The sequence below is a fragment of the Gekko japonicus genome, unplaced genomic scaffold, assembly GCF_001447785.1.
Source record: "Gekko japonicus isolate JY-2015 unplaced genomic scaffold, Gekko_japonicus_V1.1 scaffold419, whole genome shotgun sequence".
Lineage (NCBI taxonomy): Eukaryota > Metazoa > Chordata > Lepidosauria > Squamata > Gekkonidae > Gekko > Gekko japonicus.
The window spans coordinates 1,000,229-1,015,229 of NW_015170901.1; the positions used below are offsets into that span (position 1 = coordinate 1,000,229).

Here is a 15,001-nt window from a genome sequence, read left to right on the forward strand (position 1 = left end):
TTATGACACACTTCCGGTGATGTCAGGGGGTGTGGCATATGCTAATGAGTTATGCTAATGAGTTCCCCTAGCTCTTTTTCTATGAAACGACCCCTGAATACATGGAATGAGAAAGAAACAGTATGGAAGAAATCCACTTCCCCTAGTCCCAGAGAATCAGACTACACTTACGCAAGAGTAGGCATTCTGCTCAAAGAAACTGGTTTTGGCTTCCGCATTCAGCCTGCCTTCCCTGTCTGGGCAGCAGCCACGGTGCCCTTTTGTGCCCATCCCTGTGGCTCTCTAGGGTTGCTACTCTCCTTCCAATTGGTCAGTGCAGTTCTCTTGGCTGCTGCCGTCATTAGAAAGGGATCCTTGAGGCTAATGAAGGATTTTTTAAAAACGCCTTCTGCAAGCGGCTTGATTGCTTCAATCAGGCTGATTTGGAAATAGTATTTTATCTGATGGGGGCCTCTTAAGCCTAATGAGGGTACAAAAAAAATACGCCGGGAATAATAAGAGAGCAAATGCCTAAGGGAGAGAAGCAGCCAAAGCTCATGATGAAGAGGCACATTACTGGCACGACAAAAATGCCTTCGCAGTGGCTCTGAAGGGGTGTTTTCAGTGCAGGTGCCCGGCAGCTCTGCAGCTCATGGGCAAATCAGGGGCAAGCCTCACCTGATCCTGCCCTTCCCTGGACCCATCTCTGCTCAGTGCTCCTCCCATGAAGTTTTCTTTCCTCTCGCCAAATGGAGGTTTCTCATCCTTCTCTTCATGTCTTATCTTTCTATAGATGCAATCTCACCACCATGAAATTTAGGCTTAAGAACATAAGAACATAAGAGATGCCAATGTTGGATCAGGCCAAAGGCCCATCCAGTCCAACACTCTGTATCCCACAGTGGCCAGAAATACCCGTGCCATCAGGAGGTCCACCAGTGGGGCCAGGACATTAGAAGCCCTCCCACTGTTGACCCCCCCCCAAGCACCAAGATGACAGAGCATCACTTGCCCCAGAGTCCCTAGCTATACCTTGTGGCTAATAGCCACTGATGGACCTCTGCTCCATATGCTTATCTAATTCCCTTTTGAAGCCGTCTATGCTTGTAGCCACCACCACTTCCTGTGGCAGTGAATTCCAAGTGTTAATCACTCTTTGGGTGAAGAAGTACTTCCTTTTATCCGTTCTAACCCGACCGCTCAGCAATTTCATGGAGTGCCCACGGGTTCTTGTATTGTGAGAAAGGGAGAAAAGTACCTCTTTCTCTACCTGCTCTTTCCCATGCATAATCTTATAAACCTCAATCATGTCACCCCTCAGTCCAGTTGCCATTTGACAACCCAACCATCTGCCCCAACTCCCCACCCTCAAGAAACTGAGAAAAACGGTCAGTCACCAGAGGTCGCCATGACTTCCAGGTGCACACACACACACTTACATGCCACGAAGCACGGCGGCGGGGCAACGCGGTAGACCGGAGCCAATTGGGACAGAGGCCGGCTGCAGAGCGTGCGCCATCAGGCGCTGTTGGCCCATGCTCAGAAGGAGTCGCTGCGACCGGAAAAAGAAGATCTGCGCCAAAAGACGTCGTCGCCCGGATTGAAGAACCTCCACAAAGAAAAAACAACTAAGTCCCTGCCATGGGTGCCTGATAGGTTGTCACTTCCCTTTCATTGTGTGTGGCCCTAGTAAAGGTAAGGTAATTAGTAAGTTGTACAAATGTAAACTGCTCAGAGCCCTTAGGGGGTGAGCGGTCTATAAATTGAATGTAATAAATAAATAATAATAATAAATAAATAATACATGCATGCACACACACACACACATATGGGTGGTAGGTTAGGCTGTACGATGAACTTCATGGCATTTGCACCTGTGTCCTTCAAATCCTAGTCTCACACTTTAACCACTGTCCCAGACCGGCTCTCTAATGGTCAGAATATAAATGCTCTTTCAAAAAGTCTTGTGCACAATTTATAAAACACACCCAAAGAAGTAGCTCAAATAACTTTTTCAGGCAGCCCATTTCATAGTACATTGGCTGCAACAAAAAACAAACATGGATTTTGCCACAGACATTTGTCCGTACCAAAAAGTGACCATGGACAAGATCAGCTGTTTTTGAGACTTAAGATGATGAGCAGATCTATTGGGGAGATGTCATGGCTCAGTGGTAGAGCATCTGCTTGGCATGCAGAAGGTCCCAGGTTCAATCTCTGACATCTCCAGTTAAAAGGAGCAGGCAGGAGCTGATGTGAAGACATCAGCCTGAAAACCTCAAGAGCTGCTGCCAGTCTGAGTAGACAATACTGATCTTGATAGATCGAGAACATGACTCAATAGAAGGCAGCTTCATGTGTTCAGATCTTTAAAGTATTTGTGTTTACTGATCTGGATGTCAGAAAAATGGGTTGAATGAATAACCAGCTCTGTCAGTCTGTAGGGACCTCAGGACCTCTCTCCAAACCTACCATAGCCTCAAACAGATGATCACTTGTAGAATGCCCCTATTCTCACACCAAAGCTGGACAGATAACTGGTATGGTGTAGTGGTTAAATCGTTAGACTAGGATCAAGGACTTCTAGATTCAAACCCCCAGTCTGTCAATGGAAGCTTGCAGGATGACCTTGGTCCAGTTTAACCTACCTCACAGGCTTGTTGTGAAGATAAAATGAAGGAAAGGAGAGCAATATAACCTGCACTGGGTCCTCCTTAGAAAGAAAGGCAGGATATAAATGAAGAAAGATAAAAATTTAAGAAAAATATGCAAAGTACACATCCATAATATGATTTTGTGCCGAATATCCACTATATCTGATGACTTCATGTACTCTGTCATTGCCTGTCCTGACTAACTAGAGGGCATGTATTGTTTTGCTTAGGGAATATAATAAACACGTAATTGTTAGCCAAATTGCCTTAATTTATTAATAAGATGGGGGAATTTAAATATTAAATGGCAATGGCTTTGATCAAGGGAACGTAACCTGTGTATACTGAGGTCCAACTTATCCAGATCCCCAGAAATATACTCAGAGACTAGATATTAAAATATATTGATTTCTTTACTAATAATTTTCACACACATACAGTAAAAATGAAACAAACACACACTCAATCGATACAGAGCTAAGAATCTCAGATAGAAAGGTACAGCGACAGTTGCATTAGCAGGAAGATATCGTTGATGGGGGCGATACTTTACCTGTCCGATGCGATGAGGTGATCCTGCAGCAAAAATAGGGAAAATACTAGGGAAGGGGTCATGTGTTGGCCAGCAATGCATGTGGGAGACTCCAAACAGCGCTACGAATGGAATCAGCAAGATAGGGTGGGGTCAGGTAGGTAGGAAGTAAGAGAGGGAGCAATAGAGAGATGCTCTGTTTTTATACCCTAGAATGACTGGGAGGGGGATGCTCCACCAGTCACGTAGGCCCCAGGAAACCTAGAAAAATCCATTTACTAAATGGTCAGGAGAATGGGTTTAATAGTAGGGCAATGGCAATAATATTCGACTAATGGTGACACCTTTAGAAAGACAAAGGAAAGAAAAGAGTAGTAATGTCTTGGCTCCATGAACGGTCGTTAGTCTTAATGTCCCAACATCAACAGCTGCGTTATCAGGATGGGCAGTGGATGGATGTGACAGCTACTTAATCCTCTCATGGTGCAAGTACTATTGTTTGACAATGAGGAATACGTGCAGCATCTGGCAAAGGTGTGTTTGTAGGGGGGGAGAAGGTGCCTGCATGATGCCGAAGAGGTCTTTCTATGGAGTCTTTGCAGGAACACTAGAAGAAGTCTTTCTATGGAGTCTTTACAGGAACACTCAGGCTTCCTGTGCAGAGTATGACTTCTTCTTAATGAACTGCTGCCGGTTTCTGCGTACTTGTGGTGTCAGGGACGTTGGTTGGCCTCTTGCAGGGAAGCAGGAGTGGGAGGCATCGGGTATACCATGGGTCCACGTCTGGTTTGGCACACTGCTTCTGGGCAAGGCTTCCCTCGGCTGGGCACATGCCTACAGTCCAGGAGGTTAGCACCATCTTTGGGCTACCACACCGTCCAGTTCCCTGGCACACTTATTGTACAGTCCATAGCCTTATAAATGCTGTTCAAGGTTCTTGCAGGACAATATAATGCCCTCCAATATGCCACCTATCAACTGTTCAGCATGTACATCTACGTGCAAGGGTTAAATGGTACTTTTCTGTATGTGTGCCTACATTAACCTGGATGGTTGTGCTGCATGGTGCCTTAGTGTTAAGTGCATAAATTTACATACATATGCTCTAGAGCAAGATGAATCCATCATCACCGATCAATGACCAAACTCCAAGACACTTGAAGAAGGGAACTGAGCCATAAAAAATGACAACTCTTGCAGCCCACATTAATGGTTGAAAGTGCCATCAAGTAGCAGAGTTTTAAAGGCAAGAGATGAACAGAGGTGGTCTGTCATTGCCTGTAAATACATAACAATGGACTTTCTTGGTGGTCTCCCATTCAAGTACAAAGCAGGGCTTAGCCTACTTAGTTTCCAAAATCTGATAAGATCAGGCTTGCCTGGGCCATCCAGGTGAGGGTGCAGTCCACATTACCAAACTATTAATAAGGTATGAACAAAAGACAAAAGGAAATGTGACAAATTAGAGACAGTTATTTTTATCAAAGAGAGGTACTAGCAAACAGGGACAGCTGAAGTCTATAGCAGGGATATCTGTTGCTAGGATGATGAACACCATCCAGTTTACTCTTGTGATTTTAGCATAGTGGAGGTTTTTCTGGTGGACTCTGCACCAAGTCAAACTTCTGTTTGCTTCATTACTGCATTGGTGAGGGGTCGGTGCAACCTAAGGTCTATGATTAGATCCCTCACACCCAGAGAAGCTAATTCTGGAGATGTTAAAGCCACAAATTACATCCTGTGAGACCTTTTAAACCCTCAAGAAAATACTTCTATCTTTCTTGGTTTGTCTGTTCCTTGCTGTGACCCTACTGTCTTTCCAAGACTCCACAGCGCAATCATGCACTGAAGGCCAAATGTTAAAAAGAAACAAAGAAAGAATGGAAAGGATGCACTTATCATTATAAGTACCTTCATTTCTGGGTTACCATGCATTTTTCATTCCCCTTGAGAATAATGATCTCGAAATATGTAATTAACAAAGCCTGTATAGGGAAAATGCTTCTCGGTCACATTATTGTGTTGTGAGAACAGTAAAAACAGACTCTATTGTGTTTTCCTTAAAAAAAAAAAGAAGGCTGGATGGGATCCAACTGGCTTTTCTGTCAGTGAAAAAGACAGGAGGGAAATTAGGGTGGACTCCAGAGATCAGTTTCCCTGGAGCAAATGGCTCCTTTGGAAGGGTGGAACCGAGGGCATTATACCCAGCTGAGGTCCCTTTCCAAGCTCCACTCCCAAATCACTAGGAAATTCCCAACCTGGAGTTGGCAGTCCTACAGGAAATCCCCTTTGACTGTGAAAAAGTCAATGGTGGCCTCAGTGACACAGAAGTCGCTACGCAGCCTGTGCAGTGGTGGAGAATCTTGGACTGGAGATACCTGCATTCAGATTCCCTCTCTGCCTGAGTGGTCTTGGCCCATTCATTATATTTTTTTAATTTTGGGGGGGGGATTTGTATCCCACTCTTCCATTAACGGGCTCAGGGTGGTTTCCAACAATATAAATATAGTACAACAAAATCAATACAATACAATTAAAACCATGTTAAAACATATAAAACATACAACTCTTATAAAAAGCCAATTGCCTCAGTGGTGATAGTACTGGGAATAAATTTCTCAGAAATCTGTACAGTTTAGGATCTCAGACACAGGCTATAGAATAGGGGCCAACCCAAGCTGTAAATGGGACCGTCCGTTGCCTCAATCGAAAGCTCGGTGGAAGAGCTCCATCTTGCAGGCCCTGCGGAATTGTAATAAATCCCGCAGGGCCCTGATCTCACTCAGGAGCTCATTCCACCAGGCAGGGGCCAGGGCTGAAAAAGCCCTGGCCCTGGTCAAGGCAAGTCGGACGTCCCTGGGGCCGGAGACCACCAAAAATGTTGATTGGTGGACCTCAGTGCTCTACAGGGCTCATATGGGGAGAGGCGGTCTCAAAGGCATGAGGATAGCCCTGGCCTAGGTGGCCCATGCTTGCCTGAACTTGTCAGATCTCAGAAGCTAAGCAGGGTCGGCCCTGGTTAGTACTTGGATGGGAGACCACCAAAGAATTCCAGGACTGCTACGCAAAATCAGGCAATGGCAAACCACCTCTAATTGTCACCTGCCTTGAAACCCCTAAGGGGTCAGTATAAGTCAGCTGTGACTTGATGGCACTTTCCACCACCACTGCGGGGTAAAGGGGGAGGGTAGTGATACAGAAATCCCCAGTAGTTCTTTGAAGAATGGGAGGGGGAATAAAACTCTGAAGCATGTCAGTAAAGTGTAAATAGCATGTAAGAGCAAACAGCAAGAAAGAGCAGCGGCAGCTCTTGAAGACTGATAAGCAAAAAAAAAAAAGGAAATTGGTAGAGCACTTGCTTTGCACACAGAAGGATGCAGGTTCAGTTCCTGCCATCTCCAGTTAAAAAGGATCAGGTAAATGGTGAAGGTTACTTAAAGATATCTGGATGTGGCTTTTCCATATCATTCAACCTGATTTCCATTAATAACAACCGACCCACCTTACAGGACTCTGGCAATGTTGAGAAGGTAATACATGTGAAATGCTTGGAAGCACTCCGACAGCGCTATGAAAATGCTACATGTTATTAATATAGCTCTGAACTTTGGGAGGTTCAAAAAGTGCTCAGAGCTGCCTTAAATTTCTGCAAGAGGAAATGAGCAAATATCTTTGAAGGCTGATGAGGGCGGGCGAAGAAGGGACCGATGAAACAGCCCTGTTCAGAGCCATGCTCTGCTGGCATTTGCATGAACATTGCAAAGGCTTTGAAGTGAGATGAATGTCGTTAGCATGATCTCCCTGAGCCGATCTCTGATCTCACCAGGGCCACCAGGCAAGCCGCTTGCCGGTTTGCAGCAGTGGGGATTGCAAAAACAATCCTTCTTTGAGCTTCTGATGAGATGGTTCAATGCAGGGCATGCTTAAAACTTTATCTAATTCTATAACGCTTGTAGTTGCACATCAGGGGAATTTGGGAAAGTCTCGGCATATTTTGTACTGTCAGAGCTGAGATATGAAGTCTTACCAGTTTGGAGAGATGACATGTTCGGAGTACATCCTCCTCCTTTCCTTTATTTGTTTGATTCAAAAATGTTTATATCCCACACTTCTAACAAGCTCAGGGTAGCTTATCCCCCTGAAACATGCATCTGGCTCATTCAGCAACAGTATACCTGAAGAGTTCCTAAGAATCGACATCCTCGGTGGGTGCAAAATGTGCCTTTTTCTCTTCATCGATGGCAGTTCTTTTAACTGGGTTTGTTTATTTTGATAATGTTTGTTTTGATCATCTTTCTAAGGTTTGCAAAAAAACCCAAAAAAATCATAAAATGCACAACAGCCATCAATAACATTTCATGTTTATTTTAAAAAATACAATATAAACCAAAGCTTTGAAAAAAAGGTCAGTAGGGATGAACTGGCCATTAATATACAGGGAAAGATCTTGGGGGGGGGGCATGTTCTGAGGATCCGGTGGCAACCAGGAGCAAAGAAAGCCAAGCTCCAGTTGATTTGCCAATCCTACAGGGACCACGAAACTCAGACCTGGCCAGCAGTGCAAACAATGAGTGTCAAGTCACCTGTTGTCTCCTGATGGGCAGCGGTGAGGAGTAGGTGGCAAAGGCTGAACCGGCACCCAGCACTTGTGTTGGGTCTGAGCAGAGTGACTCCTTGCTGCATCAGTTCGTAGCGACACTGGGGCTGCTCGGACTGGCTTGCTCCTTGCGGCAGCTGAACTGGACCCAGAAATGGGTAAATTAACTTGTTACAGGGTCTCTCCAGACAGATTAACAAGGGATCTTGTACCCATATATATGGAGGTTTTATTCCTGTATAACATTCCCAAGTGAAAGAGGAAAAGAGACTAACCAATTCAAGCTAAATGAAGTGGGTTTTTTATTTACGAGCATTTAGACAGACACACGGCTAGAGGTAAACAAAAATTGCAAACCGTTTGAAATCATGAGTGCAGCTACGTGAGTAAAACTCAGAATAAACACCACCTGCTCCCTCCCAATAAACACACACACAACTGACAAACCTGCGAAGGGAGGGAGGATGAAGGGAAGCAGTTCTGGAAGGGGGATACTACCTGATCCAAGGTGTATGAGAAGCTATGAATCGCAGGGGGGTCTCTGCAGCAGAGATCGAAGAAGAAGGAAGAGGAGCCTGCAAAGCAGTTTGCAGGGATATCCGGGGAGCTGATGGAACCTGGCACACACGTCACTGACCTGGGCTAGTCCTTTTATGAGGAAAACTTCCATGGGACTCGACTTTCCCAGCATCATGATTGGTCCAAGAAAAAGTCTGAATTTGACTGGGCAGTTTGAGGGTAAGTGCTGCCTGAATCTGGCAGGAAGGTTAGGAAGTAACACCTGACATTCCAAGTTGGGGAAGTTTTAGCATGTCAGTTAAAAAACCACGTGTGAAAACTGTCTTCTTGACAGCCATCCTGACTCAGCTGGATGTTTAGGCAGCTTTAAGGTATCAGAGGTGATACTTAAGGGTTATCCATTACCTGGGAATGGTTCATATTGCTTTGATGACGTACCCATTGAAGTAGAGAGATGATCATATGCCCACCTTGGAGCTAGGGGTATATAAATGCTTTAGAGACATCCTGCCTCCAAGTGGAACGTGCTCTGGGCATGGCCAGCCAGATGAACCCTTTGAGTTTATCCCAGTGATCCCCTGTTGCACTTTGGTTTTCAAGGGGGTGCCCTTCAAAACAACCAAGAGCAGACTGGGGATCAAATTGGGGTCTTACACTGGGCTAATCCTTCCCCTGATGGTCAGTGTAAAAACTGATCCGTACCTAACCAGAATGAAACAGAATGGTATTAAGTCAAATGATGTTATCTTGAGGTTGGATGATAACAAATTATGTGTTAATGATATAATGAAATTTGTAAGAAGGGGGAGAAGCATTGCGGGAAGCCACTGGAGGGAGGGGAGGGAGGGAATGAGGTAAACAATGGACTGAATGATTTAATCTTATATGTTATGTTCCTAAGAAAATAAAAATTTGTTTACCAAAAAGAAAAAAAAGGCCAGTAGGGATGGACTGGCCATTAATATACAGGGAAAGATCCTGGGGAGCCACTGTTCTGAGGATCTGGTGGCAGCCAGGAGCAAAGAAAGCCAAGCTCCAGTGGCTCTGCCAATCCTACAGGGGCCACGAAACTCAGACCTGGCCAGCAGTGCAAACAATGAGTGTCAAGTCACCTGTTGTCTCCTGATGGGCAGCGGTGAGGAGTAGGTGGCAAAGGCTGAACCGGCACCCAGCACTTGTGTTGGGTCTGAGCAGAGTGACTCCTAGCTGCATCCGTTCGTAGCAACACTGGGGCTGCTCGGACTAGCTTGCTCCTTGTGGCACCTGAACTGGACCCAGAAAGGGGTAAATTAGCTTGTTACAGGGTCTCTCCAGACGGATTAACAAGGGATCTTGTGCCCATATATATGGAGGTTTTATTCATGTATAACAGTCCCAAGAGAAAGAGAAAAAGAGACTAACCAATTCAAGCTAAATGAAGTGGTTTTTTTTAATTTACGAGCATTTAGACAGACACACGGCTAGAGGTAAACAAAAAATGCAAACCCTTTGAAATCACGAGTGCAGCTACGTGAGTAAAACTCAGAATAAACACCACCTGCTCCCTCCCAATAAACACACACACACACAACTGACAAACGTGCAAAGGGAGGGAGGATGAAGGGAATCAGTTCTGGAAGGGAAATACTACCTGATCCAAGGTGCATGAGAAGCTATGAATCGCAGGGGGGTCCCTGCAGCAGAGATCGAAGAAGAAGGAAGAGGAGCCTGCAAAGCAGTTTGCAGGGATATCCGGGGAGCTGATGGAACCTGGCACACACGTCACTGACCTGGGCTAGTCCTTTTATGAGGAAAACTTCCATGGGACTCGACTTTCCCGGCATCATGACTGGTCCAAGAAAAAGTCTGAATTTGACTGGGCAGTTTGAGGGTAAGTGCTGCCTGAATCTGGCAGGAAGGTTAGGAAGTAACACCTGACATTCCAAGTTGGGGAAGTTTTAGCATGTCAATTAAAAAACCAGGTGTGAAAACTGTCTTCTTGACAGCCATCCTGACTCAGCTGGATGTTTAGGCAGCTTTAAGGTATCAGAGGTGATACTTAAGGGATATCCATTACCTGGGAATGGTTCATATTGCTTTGATGACGTACCCATTGAAGTAGAGAGATGATCATATGCCCACCTTGGAGCTAAGGGTATATAAATGCTTTAGAGACATCCTGCCTCCAAGTGGAACGTGCTCTGGGCATGGCCAGCCAGATGAACCCTTTGAGTTTATCCCAGTGATCCCCTGTTGCACTTTGGTTTTCAAGGGGGTGCCCTTCAAAACAACTAAGAGGAGACTGGGGATCAAATTGGGGTCTTACACTGGGCTAATCCTTCCCCTGATGGTCAGTGTAAAAACTGATCCGTACCTAACCAGAATGAAACAGAATGGTTTGTGCGAGCTTTGAGAATGCATGGAAGAAACAAAACAGAGCCAAGCTCCATCCAGTTGGTTCTGAAACTATTCAGGGATATTATTTCAGACTATCAAGGGGACAACAGAAAAAGAGGATGAGTTCTTGCTGCTGACCTACACACCTGGACATAGAAAGCTATCAAGTCTGAGTTCTTCCAGGAACAGTTAGCCTGCCATGTTTTGCAGACTGGGAAGAACACTGGTTAAAATCAGCCCTGTGAATAGATCCTGGAAGCCACCAATGGGGTCCTGCCAGAAGAGGATTCATACAGATACAAACCCGCTACCTAGCCCCAGAGGGAAGGGGTCTGGCATCGTTCTCAGCTGGTGGAAGCTTATGGACAGTGTTCAAGGTCAGCCCCCTGTAAAGTGCAGTATAGTAGCCAAGCCTGGAAATGACAGAAGAATGGACAAAAAAGGTTAAACAAGTTTTTTTGGGGGGGGGGGGGAGCTTGTCCAGAAAGACCCTGTGAAGTCATCCTCTTTTATTCTGTTTCATGTAACACTTGAAGCAACTGCCCAAGGGAAAGCCTGACCTGCTAACTTTCTACATGCAGCCTGATTTTCACACCAGACAGATCAGAAGTGATGCTAGTGGAGAACACTGGAGTTCATCGCACAGGAGCATTCCAGAAGTGGCAACACAATCAAGTTCTGTTTTCCCTTCTGCGGCTCTTGGAGTTGCCAACTTTATTTTCTGGCAGGGCTTCTGTGCCCCGGCTGTTGTGTGAGAAGAATGAAAAAGAGCCAACAGATGAGGATTTGCTGGTGTTCGCATTGTACTGCATGCCAGAGGTCTACTGTTGTCCCTTAAGGAGTGTCCCATATGACATTTCTTCTGTTACGTGTGCTCTGTTTTAAAGTCCCAGTGGGTTCTGCTTGAAGGGGGCAAACCAAATGACATCAGAGAGACAGAGATTACTACCCCACCTAAATGAGACATGTGTTCTAATTAGAAAATGTAATCACCTCAGGCAGGCTCATTATTGCTGTCTTTATGTTTGTCATTTCCGCAGCCTGCAGGTCCCTGGTAATTCCTTTATCTGACTTGTACTCAAGGACATCAAGTTTTTAAATCATTAAATACCTTAAAACTCCTTCTTTCAAGGAACTTTGAAATAATTGCTTTTTTTGGTCATGTAAGGGGTTTGTGTCTCCCCAAATCTCAGAGGAAGGCCTTTCATCTATGACTGTTTGTATGAAAAGATTTTTATTTATTTTTTTGGCAAAGAGGATTTTATCACATTGGCCAGAAAATCGGAGGTGGGGGGAATAGAAAGAGACCGACAGAATGCAGTACTTATATGAGGGTTTCAGCATGCCCAAAAGCAGTCTGAACTGTTTACCCATGCCAACTGGCGGGGGGGGAGAGCGAGTGTCCTGTACCTTTAAGGTTGCCAACCTCCAGGCAGGGCCTGGATATGTCCCAGAATGAAAACTGATCTCCAGACGACAGACATCAGTTCCCCCTTTGGATGGTGGACTCTGTGGAATTGCACCCTGCTGAGGTCCCTCCCCAAACCCTGCCCTCTCCAGGCTCCACCACCAAAATCTTCCGGTATGTCCCATACGGTCAGCCCTACTCAGGGCTCTTTTTGTAGAAAAAGCCCAGCAGGAACTCATTAGCATAATAGGCCACACCCAACAGCAGAGACTCATTAGCGCATTAGGCCACACCCCTGACAGCACAGCTCATTAGCACATTAGGCTGTCCCCACGTTCCCAGAAGTGTGGTTACCCAGCCACACCCAGCTTTTGCTTGTTATTCTGTTTACCTTGTTTGTTGTCAACACCCAGGGTGTTTTTTTTGTAGCAGGAACTCCTTTGCATGTTAAATCACACACCCCTAATGTAGCCAATCCTAGTGAGTTTCTGCTGTTGGGTGTGGCCTATTATGCTAATGAGTTCCTGCTGGGCGTGGCCAACTTGGGAGCCAGCCGGAACTCCGTTCCTGTGCGTTCCTGCCCAAAAATAGCCCTGGCCCTACTTTTAATAGAGGTTTCACGTGTAGAAATGGGCAGTCGAAGCTCTTCATGACATGGAGCTAAATAACATCATCTGATAATTGCTGCCAATCAAATGGATATTGAAAGGACAGCTAAGGGGACTGGTTTAAAAGTTGGCAACCTTAGAACTGCTCCTCCATTTTAAAGAGACCGGAGTGCAAAAACACCAGTTATGTACATCTTTTCTTAAAGGTAAAGGTTTCCCTTGCTTGAAAACTAGCCAAATCCGACTCTAGGGGGTGGTACTTATTTCCAGGGATCATTTTGTAGGAAAAAAGGTGCAGGAGTTCATTAGCATAACTCATTAGCATAACTAATTTGCATGTGCCACACCCCCTGACATCACCGGAAGTGTGTCAGAAGGCAACACCCACAGCTCAGGCTCCACTGGACTGTTTTGGATTGCTAGCTATTGGGGGGGGGGAACGTGCAGATCTGTCCTCGCAGAGGAGGGAGAGCTTGTACCTGATTAAAACTTGGCCTTAAAGGTGCCACTGGACTGTTTTGGGTCGCTAGCTATGGGGGGGGGACATGCTGATCTGTCCTCGCAGAGGAGGGAGAGCTTGTACCTGAAGGCCGAGGGGGGCTCTGCAACTTACCCGGCTGCTTCTTGCTCTGACTGAGGGCTGCTGGGAGCAGGGTGCAGGGCTTGTTGCGGGGCTTGTTGCATGTGCCCGCCCCCTGGGCTCTTTACTACCGGAGCTCCGCTCCTGTACGCTCCTGCAGGAAATGACCCCTGCTTATTTCCGTTTCCAAGTTGAAAAGCCAGTGCTGTCCAAAGACTTTTCCACCGTCATGTGGCCGGCATGACTAAACGCTGAGGTGCACAGGATGCACTTACCTTCTCACTGAAGCGGTACCTATTTATCTACTTGCAATTTCTTGCTTTCGAACTGCTAGGTTGGCAGGAGCTGGGGCTAGAGACAGGAGCTCACTCTGTCATGCAGCATTAAGGTCTCGAACTGCCGAGCTACCAATCTTCTAGTCTGGAACTCAGCGTCTTAACCTTTGAGCCACCGTGGCCACTTAGGGCCCAACAAAATTGCATAAGGTAAGGGAGCTAGCTTAAGAGTTTCACAGAACCTTCATCAAGCTAAGCTTAAAAAAAAAGGTGGGTGGGGAAAAAAGCTGCTGGGCTCACTAGGCAGCCTACATTATGACAGTCTTAAAACACAGCAGATGAGGGTTAACAGCTACTCAAGTAACTGGGGTCTGATCTGCTCCTGTGGCTTCAGGAAAGGTTTGCGTTGCAGGAATCAGCAGGTGAGGCTTTTCAGGGCCATGAAAGCAAGACTTAATTGTTTGCTAGCAGCACTCCTGCTGCACCTAATGGGATAAATGCAGGGTCTCCTTCAAAAGCTGGCAACTCTTCCAGAAAATGACTGGGGAAGTGAAACAGGAGAGGGTATAAAAGTCAGAGAAGAGACATCTGCTGGGAGTTAGAATCTGGGGGGGTTCCGGGAGAGAGACAGAGATTTGATACCATAAACCTTTTCTAGAAGGGGGCTAAAATGATAGCATGTGCTGTAACTTTCCCTATTTTTCAGGGACCATCTCTGGGATGCTTAATCGCCTGCCTTGAGTAAATCACCACCTGTTTTTTTTAACCTTTTATTATTTATTTATTTATTTTGGTTTACACCCTGCCCTCCCCTTCAGGGTTCAGTTCCCTCCCCAGGGTCTCCTCAAAATTACATTTCTTCGGGTAGATGGGCACATTGTCTCCCTAACAAGCGTGCACATAAAGGTGTGTGCATGAACACTAAGGCACAGTGGAAGAAGAAGAGATTGGATTTATACCCCGCCCTTCACTTGGAGACTCAGAGCGGCTTACAAACTCCTTTCCCTTCCCCTCCCCACAACAGACACCCTGTGAGGTGGGTGGGGCTGAGAGAACTCTGACACAAACTGCTCTTTTTCAAGGACAGCTGTGCCAGCGCTTGTGACTGACCCAAGGTCACATCAGCAGGTGCAAGTAGAGGCGTGGGGAATCAAACCCGGTTCTCCCAGATTAGAGTCAGCACACTTAACCACGACACCAAACTGGCTCTACACTTAACCCTGCCATTTCACCTGCTGCGGTTGCTCAACTATATTCAGATAGCCTGTTGCCCAATCGAGATGTTTTTTCTAATGGTATCATCTTTAACCAAAAGAGCAAACATGGTCTTGGCTTTGAAATCAGTAGGGGACAGGCGATTGAAGACTAAATGAATATAGAACGCAACAGAGTGGAGTCTTTAAGGATTCTTAATGGGATGTGGAGGAAGCTGGGCCCTGATCTTTGATAGGAGAAAAGGCCTATTAAAGCATG

The 15,001-nt window shown here is 45.9% G+C and overlaps 1 protein-coding gene across 1 annotated transcript in view; it reads right to left on the minus strand.

The window, feature by feature from the left end:
* Nucleotides 1-1,516, minus strand: part of LOC107116643 (potassium channel subfamily U member 1-like) — a 134,989-nt gene extending 133,473 nt beyond the window's left edge. The window contains exons 1-2 of the mRNA XM_015418601.1: nt 1,419-1,516; nt 658-766 (exon numbers count right to left, since the gene is read on the minus strand). Coding sequence (XP_015274087.1) covers nt 658-766; nt 1,419-1,516 — 207 coding nt within the window. The remainder of the gene's footprint in view (nt 1-657; nt 767-1,418) is intronic.
* Nucleotides 1,517-15,001: the final 13,485 nt, after the last annotated feature.